Source organism: Antechinus flavipes, chromosome 3 (genome assembly GCF_016432865.1).
Source record: "Antechinus flavipes isolate AdamAnt ecotype Samford, QLD, Australia chromosome 3, AdamAnt_v2, whole genome shotgun sequence".
Lineage (NCBI taxonomy): Eukaryota > Metazoa > Chordata > Mammalia > Dasyuromorphia > Dasyuridae > Antechinus > Antechinus flavipes.
Window position 1 is genome coordinate 2,305,535 of NC_067400.1, and position 14,958 is coordinate 2,320,492.

Sequence of the window (14,958 nt, forward strand, 5' to 3'; positions counted from 1 at the left end):
GGCGAGTCATTGGGAGATTGTCCTTTTGGTGATGGGGAGAAGTATTTGTTCCCGCAGATCTTTGCCCAGCTGAACCACAAATATCTGTGGCCTCTATTTTAGTTTTTTATACTAAAAGGAGAATAATATTTATTCAAATAAAAGTGCTTAGCCCAGTGCCTGACACATAGGAGGTGCTTTATAAATGCCTTTTCCCTTTGCTTAGATCTGCTCTTGATTTCTTTCTTTTGCAGACAAGCTTGACCAAATTTTCTGAAAGTCTTCAGGAAATGATCAACTTTCACACAGTAAGTGCTGCCACTAACAAGAATGTGAAGAACTATGAGCAATATTTTCCTAAAAATTCCTTAGTGATGTCCAAGTTCTGCAGTTGGGAAGGGAGGGGGCAGTTGTTTGGGACAAAGTTGGAATTCTCTGAGTATCATTTCCTGATTGGCTGCAGACTGTGTGGCTGGTCTGATCATAGATCTCCTTTGCTCTTCTTACTTTTGGAATTTTGGATTTAATGGGGTTACTTTGAAATGGAGTGGATTGGGGCATTGAGGGTGGGGTCAGACTCTTGAAATAACTCCATTTAACTCATTAGCTTTGAGGAGTTTCTTTTTTAAAAAAAGAACATTTTATGATTTTTGCTACAAAATCTCTATAGCTTCAATTTGTTTTAGGATGGAAGGACTGCATTGACTCAGAAGTAATGTCTCCTATTATCTGAATTTTAAAGAAAATAACAAGTAAAAAAAAGTTAAACACTCAAGTTTTTTAGAATGCACCTTATACATTGGTCATTTAAAAAAATCTTTATTTAAATATTAAATTACTATGTCTCATTTAAATTTAATTTTTGTTTCTATATTTATTCCTAATAAGCTCAGTGAGTATAAACAGCTTATATTTTGACAAATGATAAATAGTAATTTTGATTTTTTTTTCCTTCTAAAATTTCTGATTGTTAATTTCTTTTTTCATTTCTTTCTTAGCTCTTTTTAGTCAGTCTCAGGAAATAAATTGCTTATTAAGATTGACTTTTGGAGGAGCCATTTCTATCCAATTCATGCCTCCTGCTTTTTTTCTCTGGGGAAACATCCCTCCAGTCCCCATCCTGGTCCTTCTTCATTCTCTGTCCTAGTTCTTGGTGACCTCGTTGACTCACTGTACACAACTGATGAGGCCCAGCGGTAAGTGCTAGACTTCCATCTCAGCCAGTCACGAGCTCTGTGGCCCTGGGCAGATGGCCGGAGCCTCAGTTTTCTTGTATACGCAAAGATCTTAAATGGGACTTCAGTGAGATTCTGTGAGGTTTTTCCCATCCTTTTCTTTCTTTCTTTTTTTATGAGGCAATTGGGATTAAGTGACTTGCCCAAGGTCACACAGCTAATAAGTGGTGGCCAGATTTGACCTTAGGACCGGTGCTCTAGTCACTGTGCCATCCAGCTGCCCCCTTTCCTGTGCTTTTTATATGAAAATGCATGTTAGTGTTTTTCAAGGGTATAATAACTTTTTTAAATTATAGCTTTTTATTTACAAGATATATGCATGGGTAATTTTTCAGCACTGACAATTGCAAAACCTTTTGTTCCAATTTTTCTCCTCCTTCCACCTCCTCCCCCAGATGGCAGGTTGACCAATACATGTTAAATATGTTAAAGTACATGTTAAATACAATATATGTATACATGTTCATACAGTTATTTTGCTGCACAAAAAGAATCGGACTTTGAAATAGCGTACAATTAGCCTGTGAAGGAAATAAAAAATGCAGGCGGACAAAAATAGAGGCATTGGGAATTCCATGTAGTGGTTCTTAGTCATCTCCCAGAGTTCTTTCTCTGGGTGTAGCTGGTTCAGTTCATTACTGCTCATTTAGTTTATCTCATTGCTGGAGATGGCCACGTCCATCAGAATTGATCAACATATAGTATTGTTGTTGAAGTATATAATGATCTCCTGGCCCTGCTCATTTCACTCAGCATCAGTTCCTGTAAGTCTCTCCAGGCCTTTCTGAAATCATCCTGTTGGTCATTTCTTACGGAACAATAATATTCCATAATATTCATAAGAGTATAATAACTTTTAAAAACTTCAAAAAGCATTCGTCAGTTAGTAAGGAGATGGGCTGTCCTCCAAGAGCAGCTAGGAAGGCCGGGCTTGCCGGGTGTAAAGTACATGAACCACAAAGTTGGGAGGGAAGAACCAGGACGGGTCACACTTTGGTGAGCTCTGTTTGACCCTGGAGGTCCTAGGGAGTGGTGGGGGTGACAGTGGCCCTATCTGCACTTGAGGAAAATCCTCTCGGTGCCAGAGCAGGGAGAGGTGCCAGGCAGACCCATGGCTGCGGGGACCTAGAGGACAAAACTTGGAGACAGATTGTCTACGTGGGATGAGCTATGGACACTGCCCTTAGCAGGTGCAGGGAATGGGGAAGAGGAGCTTTGGTGAGCGAGATGAGGACTTCTGCTTTTGAAAGGGGAGTTTGCTTATGGGACATCTGGCTTGAGATGTCAGAGATGTGAGACTGGGGCTCGGGCTGGCTCTGTGGGCCCTAGAGAGCTCCTGAGAGCTGATGAGCTGTGCTGTGGACATCACAGAGAAGGGGAGGCTCAAGAGGGAGCCTTGAGCATCTCCCCTGTGAGGGAGCTGGATCAAGATCCAGCAAAAGAGATTGAGAAGGGAGGAGGAGAGCTGGGGGAGAGCCATACTGTGGAAATCAAGAGGGAAGGGGGCTCAATCATGTCATACCACAGAGCAATCAAGAAGGATCAAGGCCAGGAAAAGAGATTTGGGGATTGTGGGAGGAGAGTTTTGAGTCTGGGGGAGAGTCAAAGCTTGATTTCTGAGAAGTTAGAATAAAGCAAGAGGATAGGAAACAGGTGCTGATTGCAGAAAGCACTCAGCCCAAGAGGAGAGGAGGTGGCTAAGACATTAGCTAGTGGGGCTGGCTTCTGAGTGTTTGTGGGGAGCAAGGAAAAGCTAGCACCTAGGGAGGAACTGGAAGCTTAGAGGGAGAATGAGGGTGAGGGAGGGGACACACAGATGGAGACGATGGGATCCCAGTTGCACATGGATCTGGCTAAAGACCTCTTCAGGAGAGATGTGGATGCTGGGGGAGCTGCTGGAGGAAGGTGTCTGAAAGATGTGAGATGAGCAAAGGGAGAGAAAGAGGAGCTTTCTTCCATGGTTCTTCTGTGTGAAATCCTGAGAGCTAGCTGCCCCTTGGCTGAGGGAGTGGGGAGATAGGGAGCCAAGGAAGGCTTTGGGAAGCTGCTGGGGCAGTTGATTAGGAGCAGAAGTATTGATTGCTGCAGTGAGAGCCCTGAGGAGATTAGGGAACAAAGTCATAGAGACTTCGTGACTCTCTTCACTATAGCACACAAAATCATAATAGAGACAGGACGCGTAGGTGCAGGATGTGTATTCTCTCTGACCTGTGTGGTGGCTGTGCCTCTGCGCCCAGAGACACAGACACATGGAGTCGTGTATTGGAGGTAATGAAGCCAGCTCTCCCAGTGCTTTCCTTGCCTGGGCCCTCGGGGCTAAGCTAGCCCCGTTTTCCCGAGGGGTGGCAACAGTGGAGACATGAGAAACTGAATTTTACAGAAAAAGAAAACGGGTCTAGGAGTGGTCACTGCGGGGCAGCTTCCAGATCTCCTGCCGGGCATTCGCGGCTTTTTGACTGTACCACAGGGCTGTCGGTGAGGGAAAGTCAGCTGAAGAAACATTGTCCATTAAAAGAAGCTGACAGAACAGGCCCCTCCGCAGGAGGTCGTTCACCCTGCATGGTGTCCTAGCCCATGTGATTGCCTTGTTTCGAGCAGTCTGCTCTTGGTTCATTGAACTGTTTCAGACAGGATCAGATTCCGGAAAAATGGCAAGTTTGCCAGGTTACTTGTGAAACAAGTCGGGCCCTTGGCTTTTGTTTAAAACAGAAGCAGAATCACAGAAATTAGATGCGAGGCTCTCCCTGCTCCATTCCAGCCTTCCCTCACCAGCAGAAGGGATTTTCCTAACACTGGGGTTTAATTGCCACCTCTTCCCCCTCAGTAAACTCCAGTGACTCCGCAATAATTCTTGCATTGACTATGAAGTACTCCCGCCTTTAAAGAACTTCAGAGTTGGTCCACTCTTACCTTCCCCGTATTCTTGCCCTCTGTGATCCAACCGTACCGGCCCACGTGCTGTTCCTCGTGTACACCTGTTTGCTGTCTTTATGCTTTGGTATTCGCTGGTCCCATAGAAGGTGCCCATTCCTCTTCTCTCTTTACCTTTACTTCCTGGAGCCTCTGGCTTCGTCAAGGCTCAGCTCAGATGGCCCTTTCTGCAGGAGGACTTTCCCCATTTTCCCAGCTGCTGTTACCAAGATTTTCTTGCATTAACTCTATAAATCTTATATGTACCAATTATTTGCACCCTGCTTCCCCACTAGAAAGTAAGTTCTTTGTGGGCAGGGACTATTGATCCTTTATAGCACTTCCTTATCAAGAAGTGCTTACTGCTTAACATGAGCAGGCCCACCTGGGCTGGGATGCTTCCCCTGACTCATCGTCTCCACACACAGCCCATCCCAGTTAGAGAGAACTTCCCCAGCATAAAGCCTGAAGTCGCCCCTTGGCAGCTGCCACCTATTGTTCCTGCTTCTAGAAAATGAGAAACGCCATTTCCAAACTGAGTTAGCTTTGACAAGCTTTAGAAGCAGATACAGCCATGGGGCAGCTGGATGGCGCAGTGGATAGAGCACCAGTCCTGAAATCAGGAGGACCTGAGTTCAAATCTGGTCTCAGACATTTAACACTTCCTAGTTGTGTGACCCTGAGCAAGTCACTTAACCCCATTTGCCTCAGCAAAAAAGAAAAAAAAAAGGCAGCAGCAACAGCCATCAGGGGATCTTGTCCCTACTTGGAGCTGTGTTGGGGGAATGTGAATTTTGGCTACTAGAACAGTACGCTAGAACCGAAGACATAAGTTCCAAAGGAGGTTGTGTCCAGTGACCTCAAATAGACTTGGAGTACATTTGGAACAGGCATCTTGTGGAACTTAGAGGTTTCTGTGACGTCGTGAGTGACTTTGGGTTCTGAGCAGCCTTAAGTTCTAAGCTCCTTTGTATTATGGTTCAGTTATATCTTTGTCAGTTGGATGAGGTTTCATAATGGATTCTTGGATAAGGCACATGGAAAATGCCTGACATAATTTGGTAAGTTCTGGAAGCAGTCGGCCTTAGCCTGCTCTAGTCAACCACAAATTTGTAATGCATTTCTTTCATTGGAAAAGAGACCCAGCAGATCTGTCACAGGCCTGGTTCATTTGGACTGTGTGAGTTGGGTTATTTAGTCTTTTTTTTTCTAACTGCAACAACATATTACTAGACCCAGATATATATTAAGCATATTAGGTTGAGGTAAATGTGTTAATGTAAAAAACATTGTGACAATTGTTAGGGTTTAAGAGTATTGGAAATCTCTTTGTTTTCATAAGATGCTGTAATTTGCCATTGAATTTTGGCCTTTAAGTGACTATAGTCAAGTTGGAAGAACTCAAGCAGCAGCCTTTTTTTTCCTTTCTATTTTAGGAAGTTGGGTTGTATGTCACTAAGCTGCCTCCTTCTCCTGTTCCTCAAAAAAAAGACATTAAAATCATTTTTTTTTTAAGATCTCTTTTAAAGATCTGAAAATGAGTCAGTCATTTAAAATCATCAAAATTGTTTGGTACTGGTTGAAAAATACAAAAGTCGACCAGTGGAGAAAAATTAGGTATATGAGCTCCAGAAGCAACTGAAAAGAGTAGTATGGTATTAGATAAACCCAAGGATTGCTAGTGCTAGAGTATGGATTCACTGTTCAACCGAAAATCTTGGCAGAGTTGGAAAGTTGTCTGTCAGTAGAGGTAGACCAGTGTCTCACACCATATGCTATAATATGATCCAAATGGATTGAAGACCTAAATATGAAAGATCACATCATAAATAAATCAAGGAGCAAGAAAGGTGATATTTTTCTTAATTATGGGATGTGGTTAACAGTTTTGGTTTTTTTAATTTAAAATTTCGAGATCCAAATTCTATTCCTTCCTCTTTTCCCTCTCTGAGACAGAAAGCAGTCTGATATAGATTATACATGTGCAGTTATGTACAACATTTCCACTAATTAGTCATTTTGTACAGGAATTCCTGAGTAAAAGAAAGAAAGTGAATAATAATAATGTGCTTCCATCTCTGTTCAAACAATCAGTTCTTTTTCTGAAGGCAGATAGTATGCTTCATTGTTAGTCCTTTGGGATTGTCTTAGATCATTGCTGAGAATAACTAAGTCATTCCTAGTTCTTCATCAAACATTGTTGCTGTTACTGTATATGACATTCTCCTGGTTCTGTTCACTTCACTATGCATCAATTCATAAAAGTCTTTTTAGGTTTTTCTGAAATTATTCTGCTTGTCCTTTCTTATAGCACAATAATATTCCATTACAATCATATACCCCAACTTGTTTAGCCCCATTAGTCCAATTGATAGGCCTCCCTTGGATTTCCAATTCTTAGGCACCACAAAAAGACCTGCTATAAATATTTTGTGCAAATAGGTCCTTTTCCTTTTTTTGAAAGTCTTTGAGAAACTGACCTAGTAGTGGTATTGCTGGATCAAACAAAGGATATACACAGTTTGGTAGCCCTTTGGGCATAGTTCCAAATTACTCTCCAGAATGGTTGCACTGCCAGTAGTGCGTTAATGTCCCAGTTTTCTCACATCACTTCCAAAAGCTAGCATTTTCCTTTTTTGTCATAGGAATCACTCTGATAGGTGTGAGGTAGCATCTCAGAGTTGCTTTGTTGTATTTCTCTGAGTGATTTAGAGCATTTTTTCATATGACTATAGATAGCTTTGATTTCTTTGTCTGAAAACTGTCTACTTATATCCTTTGATCATTTATCAATTGGGAAATGCCTTGGATTTTAATAAATTCAATTCAGTCCTCTATATATTTGAGAAATGAGATCTTTATCAAAGATACTTGTAAACATTTTTTACTGTTTTCAGTTTTTCTTATAATTTTGGTTGCATTGGTTTTGTTTGTTCAGAACCTTTTTAATTTTATATAACCACAATTATCTGTTTTTGATTTTGTAATGTTCTATCTTCTTTGGTTCTAAAGTCTTTCCTTATCCAAATCTGACAGATAAATTATTCCATACTCTTTTGATTTACTAATGATATTATCCTATATGTCTAAATCATGTACCCGTTTTGATCTTAGCTTGGTGTACAGAGTGAAATGTTCTATAGATTGTCCTATAATTAGTTTTTCCCATACTGTTTTTTTAGTTTTCCCTGAAGTTTTTGTCAAATGATGAATTTTTGTTCAAAAATAATGAGTTTGGGTTTATTATATGTGTAAGATACTGTATCATTTTTTATAATGTAATTTGTATCTAATCTCTTCCACTGATCCATCACTTTTTTTCTTTTCTTTTTTTTTTTTTTTTTTTTTTTTGCTGAGGCAATTGGGGTTAAGTGACTTGTCCAGGGATTACACAGCTAGGAAGTGTTAAGTGTTTGAGACCAGATTTGAACTGAGTACCAGATTAGCACTTTATAATACAGTCTGATATCTGGTACATTATTTTTCCATTGATTCCCTTGCTATCCTTTGAGCTTTTGTTCTTCTAGATGATTTTTGTTATTCTTTTTCTAACTCCATAAAACAATTTTTGATAGTTTATTTGATGTGGCACTTAATAAATAGATTGATTTAGGTAGAATTGTCATTTTTGTTACATTGAGTTGCTTACCCATCAGCAATGAACATTTTTCTAATTGTTTAAATATGACTTTATTTGTGTAAAAAGTATTTTATAGTTGTATTCTTATAGTATAGTTCCTGAGTTTGTCTTGGCAGGTAGACTATCAAATATTTTATTTTTTCTACAGTTATTTTAACTGGAATTTCTCTTTTTGTTTCTTGCTGCTGGACTTTGTTGGTATTATGTAGAAATGCTGATGATTTATATATTTTGTGTCCTGTAACTTTCCTAAAGTTGTGAATAATTTCAAATAGTTTTTAAGTTGAGTCTTTAGGACTTTCTAAGTATACCATTCCTGTGGTCTGAAAAGAGTGATAGTTTCCTCATTGCCTATTCTAATTTCCTTAACTTCTTTTTCTTATCTTCTATATATAGCATTTCTATTACAATATTATATAAAGAGGTAGAAATAGACATCCTTGCTTTACCTTGATTGTAATGGAAATGCTTCTAGCTTATGCCTTTTATGCTTGCTGATGGCTTTAGGTAAATAGTACAAAACGTTTTAAGGTAAGCTCCATTTATTCCTGTGCTTTCTGTATTTTGTCAAAAGTGGTTTTTCTGCATCTATTGAGATAACTATATGATTTCTCTTGGTTTTGTTATTAATATTGTCCTAACATTAACTCAGCCCTGCATTCCTGGCATAAATCACTTGATTAAAGAAAGGATAGAGATTATGAAAAATAAATTTTCATTGCATAAAATTAAAAGTTTTAGTACAAACAAAATCAGAGCAGTTAGAATTTTTTTTTTATTTTTTTTTATTTTTTTTTTAATTTTTTATTTAATAATTACATTATATTGACACTCATTTCTGTTCCGATTTTTTTTCCCCTCCCTCCCTCCACCCCCTCCCCTAGATGGCAAGCAGTCCTTTATATGTTGGATATGTTGCAGTATATCCTAGATACAATATATGTTTGCAGAACCGAACAGTTCTCTTGTTGCGTAGGGAGAATTGGATTCAGAAGGTATAAATAATCCGGGAAGAAAAACAAAAATGCAGATAGTTCACATTCGTTTCCCAGTGTTCTTTCTTTGGGTGTAGCTGCTTTTGTCCATCATTTATCAATTGAAACTCAGGTCTCTTTGTCAAAGAAATCCACTTCCATCAAAATATGTCCTCATACAATATCGTTGTCGAAGTGTATAATGATCTCCTGGTTCTGCTAGAGCAGTTAGAATTAAAAGAGAATGTAATTAGGAGAAATAATTGCAGCAAATTTATCTGATAAAAGTCTTGTATCTATGAAATATATATGTGTGTGTGTGTGTATGTGTGTATGTACGTGTGTGTGTAATTGAAATAAATAATTACGAATACTAGCCATTGTCTAATAAGGGTATAAACAGGCAGATCTCAAAAGAAAAAAAGACAAACTATAAACATTCCTGTGGGGAAAAATGCACCTCATGAGAAATAAAGCAAATGTAAATTAAAACAACTCTGTGATTCCATCTTAGACTCATCATATTGCCAAAGATTACAAAAATTGAAAATGACAGAGGCGCCACTCCAGAAAGATGAAACCACTGTTACCTTCTTATATTGAATTTGTGAATTGATCCACTCATTCTGAAAAACATTTTGGTGACTATAAATAAAAGATTGTTACCGTGACCCATAGTTGATATCCCTTCTGGGTATATATCACAGATTAATCAGAGACAGAAAATGGCCCTTGAGTACAAAAATATTTGTATACTTCCCCCTAGGAACTGCTTTGGCTAAATCCCATAAATTTTGGTATGTTGTCTCACTATTGTCAATCTCTTGCATGAAATTAGCACTTGTGTTTATGATTCCTTGTTTCATCAACTCATTCTTTAGGATTAGATTATTTAGTTTCCAATTAATTTTTGGTCTATTTTTTCCTGGCCCTTTATTGCATTTAAATTTTACTGTATCATGAGCTGAAAAAGATGCATTTACTATTTCTGCCTTTTTATATTTGATTTTGAGGGTTTTGTGCTATAATACGTGGTCAATTTTTGTGTAAGTTCTATGTACCATGTAGAAAAAAATATATTCCTTTCTTTCCCCCTTCAATTTCCTACAAAGATCTGTCATACCTAACTTTTCTGAAATCCTGTTTACCTCGTTAACTTCTTTATTTTTGTGATTCGATTTATCTTGCCTCTAGAAGGCAAGGTTGAAATTCCCCACTAGTATAGTTTTGCTCTCTGTTTCTTCTTGCAGCTCTCTTAACTTCTCCTCAGGAATCTGGATGCTATATCTCTTGGTGCATACATGTTTAGTATTGATAGTATTTCATTATCTATTATATTCTAGCAAGATGTAGTTTTCTTCCTCATCTCTTTTAATTAGATCTATGGCCCATGCACATATCTTGTAAGTAAAAAGCTATAATAATAATAATAAAAAGAGATTAAGGTTCACACAATGCTCATGCTCCTTCCTTCTTCCCTCAATTGTAATAGGTGTTTTTTGCATTGTCATATGATGTAATTTACCCAGTTTTACCTCCCCTTTACTCTTCTTCCAGAACAATCCCTTTTCCATCTCTAGTTTCTTTTCTATATTATCACAATAAAGTCAAATTATACCTATACCCTCTAAGTATATATTTTTTTCTGAGGCATTTGGGGTTAAATGATTCATCCAAGGTCACACAGCTAGGAAGTATTAAGTGTATGAGGCTAAATTTGAACTCAGGTCCTCCTGATTTCAGGGCTGGCATTCTATCCACTGCACCATCTAGCTGTCCCTTTAAGTATACTGCTAACAAAGATACAGTTCTCAAGAGTTAAACATATCTTCTTCTCGTATAGGAATGTAAACATTTTAACCTTTTAAAAATATTTTCCCCTGTTTCCTTTTTATATGTTTATGCTTCTCTTGAGTTCTATAATTTAAGATCATATTTTCTGTTCAGCTCTGGTCTTTTCATCAAAAATAAATGAAAATCCCCTATCGAATGTCGTGTCTTTTTCCCAGAAAGATAGTGCTTAATTTTACTGGATAATTGATTCTTGGTTGCAGTCCAAGCTCCTTTGCCCTCCAAAATGTCATATTCCAGGCCCTTCGATCCTTTTAAAGTGGAAGCTGTTAGGTCCTGGGCAATCCTGATTGGAGCTCCTCCATATTTGAATTGTTTCTTTCTGGCTGCTTGTGGTATTTTCTCCTTGAGCTGATAATTCTTGAATTTAGCTATGATATTCCTTGAAGTTTTCATTTTGGGATCTCTTTCAGGAGATGATTGGTGAGTTCTTGAAATGGATATTTTACCCTCTAGTTCTAGGATATCAGGGCTAATTTTGTCTAGGCACTTTTTCATTGTGGTTCTCAGGTAGTCTAGTAATTCTTAGATTATCTCTTCTGAATTTCTTTCCAAATTGATTGTTTTTCCGATGAGATATTTCACATTTTCTTCTATTTTTTCATTTTTTTTTTGTTTTGTTTGATTGATTTTTGATGACACATTGAGTCATTCACTTCCATTTGTTTAATTCTAATTTTTAGTGCATTATTTTCTTCACTTAGCTTTATACCTCCTTTTGTATTTGGCCAATTGAACTTTAAAATGAGTTGTTTTGCTCGTTGGATTTTTTTTTTTCATTTCACTGATTCTATTTTTTAGGGAGTTGTTCTGTTTCCATTTCATTCAATTCTGTTTTTCAAGCAGTTGGATTTTTTTTTTCATTTTGCCAAATCTATTTTTTAAGTAGTGATTTTTTTTTTAATTAAAGCTTTTTATTTACAAAACATATGCATGGGTAATTTTTCAACATGAAACTTTGTAAAACTTTCTGTTCCAATTTTCCCCTTCTTCCTCTCACCCCCTCCCCTAGGTGGCAGGTAGTCTAATACATGTTAAATGTTACAATATATGTTAAATTCAATATATGTATACATAGTTATATAGTTATCTTGCTGAGCAAGAAAAATCAGGTAAGAAGGGAAAAAACTGAGAAAGAAAATAAAATGCAAACAAAACAGCAAGAGTGAGAATGCTATGTTGTGGTCCACACTCAGTTCCCACAGTTCTCTCTCTGGGTGTAGATGGCTCTCTTCATCACTGAACAATTAGAACTGGCCCGAATCATCTCATTGTTGAAGAGAGCCACGTCCATCAGAGTTGATCATTGTATGGTCTTGTTGTTGCCATATACAATGATCTCCTGGTTCTGCTCATTTTACTCAGCATCAGTTCCTGTAAGTCTTTCCAGGCTTCTCTGAAATCCTCCTGCTGGTCGTTTCTCAGAGAACAATAATATTTCACAACATTCATACACCATGACTAAAGGTATGCAAGAGAAAATCAACAGCTTGGAAAAGGAAGAACAAAAACATTTTTAAAAGTAGAATTAGCCAAATGCAAAAGGAAGTAAAAAAGCTAACTGAGGAAAATGATACAGTAAAAACTGGAATTGGGCAATGAGAAGCTGATGATTTGATGAGACATCAAGATTCTGTCAAGCAAACTAAAAAGAATGAAAAAATAGAAAAAAAAAAAAAACCTCACAGGAAAAACAAACAACCTCGAAAATAGATACTGGAGAGGCAATTTAAGAATTATTGGACCATTGAAAGATGTGATCAAAAAAAAAAAAAAAAAAAAAAAAAAAAACCCTGGACAGTATCTTTTAAGAAATCATCAAAGAAAACTGCCCTAGAACCAGAGGGTAAAATAATGATTGATCACTTCCAGAAAGAGATCCCACAAAGGAAATTCCTCTAATTTATTTATAATCTCGTTCTTTATGCCTAAATCATGGACCCATTTTGATCTTATCTTGGTATATTGTGTTAAGTGTGGTTCATGCCTAATTTCTGCTGTACTAATTTCCAATTATCCCATCAGTTTGCACAAGGGAAATTCCAAGAAATATTGTCACTAAAGTCCGGAATTATAAAGTTAAGGAGAAAATAATCTCATCAGATTTGGCTTAAAGAAAGAATAACATACACACTTAATTGGTTATAGAAATTTATCTTACCCTATAGGAAAGTAGCAGAAGACAGGGCAAAAAAAGGGAGGGGCTAAATAGAAGGGAGGGCAAAAATAGTAGGAAGAGGGTTGATATAAGTGAGGGCAGATTGAGGGAGGGACCTGATCTTCAGAGAGATAGTGAGGAGGGATAGGGTGGAAAAAAAGAAAAACGTATAAATAGGAGAATATAGATGTAGGGAAATACACACGTATATATAATGGAATGGGATGAACTCTCCCACAAAATGGAAGCAAATAGCAGAATGGATTAAACAACAATCCTATAATATGTTATTTTTAAGAAACACATTTGAAACAGAAATACAGAGTAAAGGTAAAAGGCTAGAACAGAATATATTATGCTTCAGCTTAAATTAAAAAAAAACAAACCAAAAAACAGGGTAGCAATCCTGATGTCAGACAAAGCAAAAGTAAAAATAGATCTAACTAAAAGAGATAAGAAAGGAAATTACATCTCGCTAAAGGATACCATAGATAGTGAAGTAATATCAACACTAAACATATATGTACCAAGTGATATAGCATCTAAATTCTTAGAGAAGTTGTCAGCTATAGGGAGAAATAGCAAGAATATACTAGTAGATGACTTCAATTCCCCCTTCTTAGGGTTAGATAAGTTTAACTATAAAGTAACCAAGAAAGAAGTTAAGGAGGTGAATAGCATTTAGAAAATTTATATAAGATAGATCTCTGAAGACAATTGAATAGAGAAAGCAAGAAATATGCCATTTTCTCAGGAGTGCATGGAACCTACATAAAATTTGACTATATCAGGGCATAAAAAACTCATAATCAAATGTAGAAAGGCAGAAATATTAAGTCATCCTTTTCAAATCATGATGCAATAAAAAATACATGCAGCAAAGGGCCATGGAAAGATAGACTAAAAACTAATTGGAAATTAATAATCTCATCTTAAAGAATGAGTCGACCAAACAACAAGTCATAAAAACAATTATTTTATCTAAGAGAATGATTCAGCAACATATCAAAATTTATAGGATGCAGCCAAAGCAGTTCTTAAGGGAAATTTTATATCTCTAAATGTTTACATAAATAAAATAGAGGAGATCAGTGAATTAGGCATGCAACTAAAAAAGCTAGAAAAAGAACAGATGAAAAATTCCCAATTAAATATCGAATTAAAAATTCCGAAAATCAAACTAACAAAAATCATATGATTATATCACTAGATGCAGAAAAAGCATTTGACAAAATACAATATCCATTCCTATTAAAACCACTAGAAAATACAGGAATCAATGGAGTTTTCCTTGAAATGATAAGTAGCATCTATCTAAAACCATCAGCAAACATCATATGTAATGGGGATAAACTAGAAGAATTCCCAGTAAGATCAGGGGTGAAACAAGGTAGCCCACTATCACCATTACTATTCACTATTGTATTAGAAATGTTAGCTTTAACAAAAAGAGAAGAAAAAGAAATGGAAGGACTTAGAATAGGTAAAGAGAAAACAAAATTATCAATCTTTGCAAATGTGTGATAGTATATTTAGAGAACCCTAGAGAATCAACTTAAAAAATGACTGGAAGCAATTAACAACTTTAGCAAAGTTGCAGGATGTAAAATAAGCCCACATAAAACTTCAGCATTTCTCTTTGTATCCTGGAAAATATTATTCCAAGTCCTCTAGTCTTTTAATCTTGTGTTTTCATGCCACATCTTATATTATTATGGCAGTTGTTCCATATTTGAATTGCTTCTTTCTGGCTGCTTGCAGTATATTCTCCTTGACCTGAGACCTCTGGAGTTTGGTTATAATATTTCTGGAAATTTTCATTTTGGAATCTCTTTAAGGAGGTGATCAATGTATTCTTTCAGTTTGTTTTACTCAATATCTTGGCAATTTTCCTTGATAATTTCTTGAAATATGATGTCTAGGCTCTTTTTTATCATCATGACTTTTAAGTGGTCCATGAATAATTAAATATCTCTCTTCACTCTGTTTTCTAGGTCTATTATTTTTCCAATGAGAGATTATATATTTTCTTTAATTTTTAAAAATGTATTTTATCATTTCTTGATGTCTTATAGAGTCATTACTTCCCCTTTATCCATTTCTGATTTTTAAAGACTTTTTTTCTCTAGTGAGCTTTTATTTCTCTCTTTCAGTTTGGCCAGTTTTGTTTTTTAAGGAATTCTTTTCTTCAGTGAATTTGTACTTTAATTG

At 36.6% G+C, this 14,958-nt stretch overlaps 1 protein-coding gene across 6 annotated transcripts in view; it reads left to right on the forward strand.

The window, feature by feature from the left end:
* Window positions 1–14,958, forward strand: part of ACAP2 (ArfGAP with coiled-coil, ankyrin repeat and PH domains 2) — a 103,263-nt gene that overhangs the window by 39,132 nt on the left and 49,173 nt on the right. For all 6 annotated transcript variants that reach the window (XM_051991590.1, XM_051991594.1, XM_051991595.1 and 3 more), the window contains exon 4: window positions 234–287. In XM_051991590.1, the coding sequence (XP_051847550.1) occupies window positions 234–287 (54 nt within the window). The remainder of the gene's footprint in view (window positions 1–233; window positions 288–14,958) is intronic.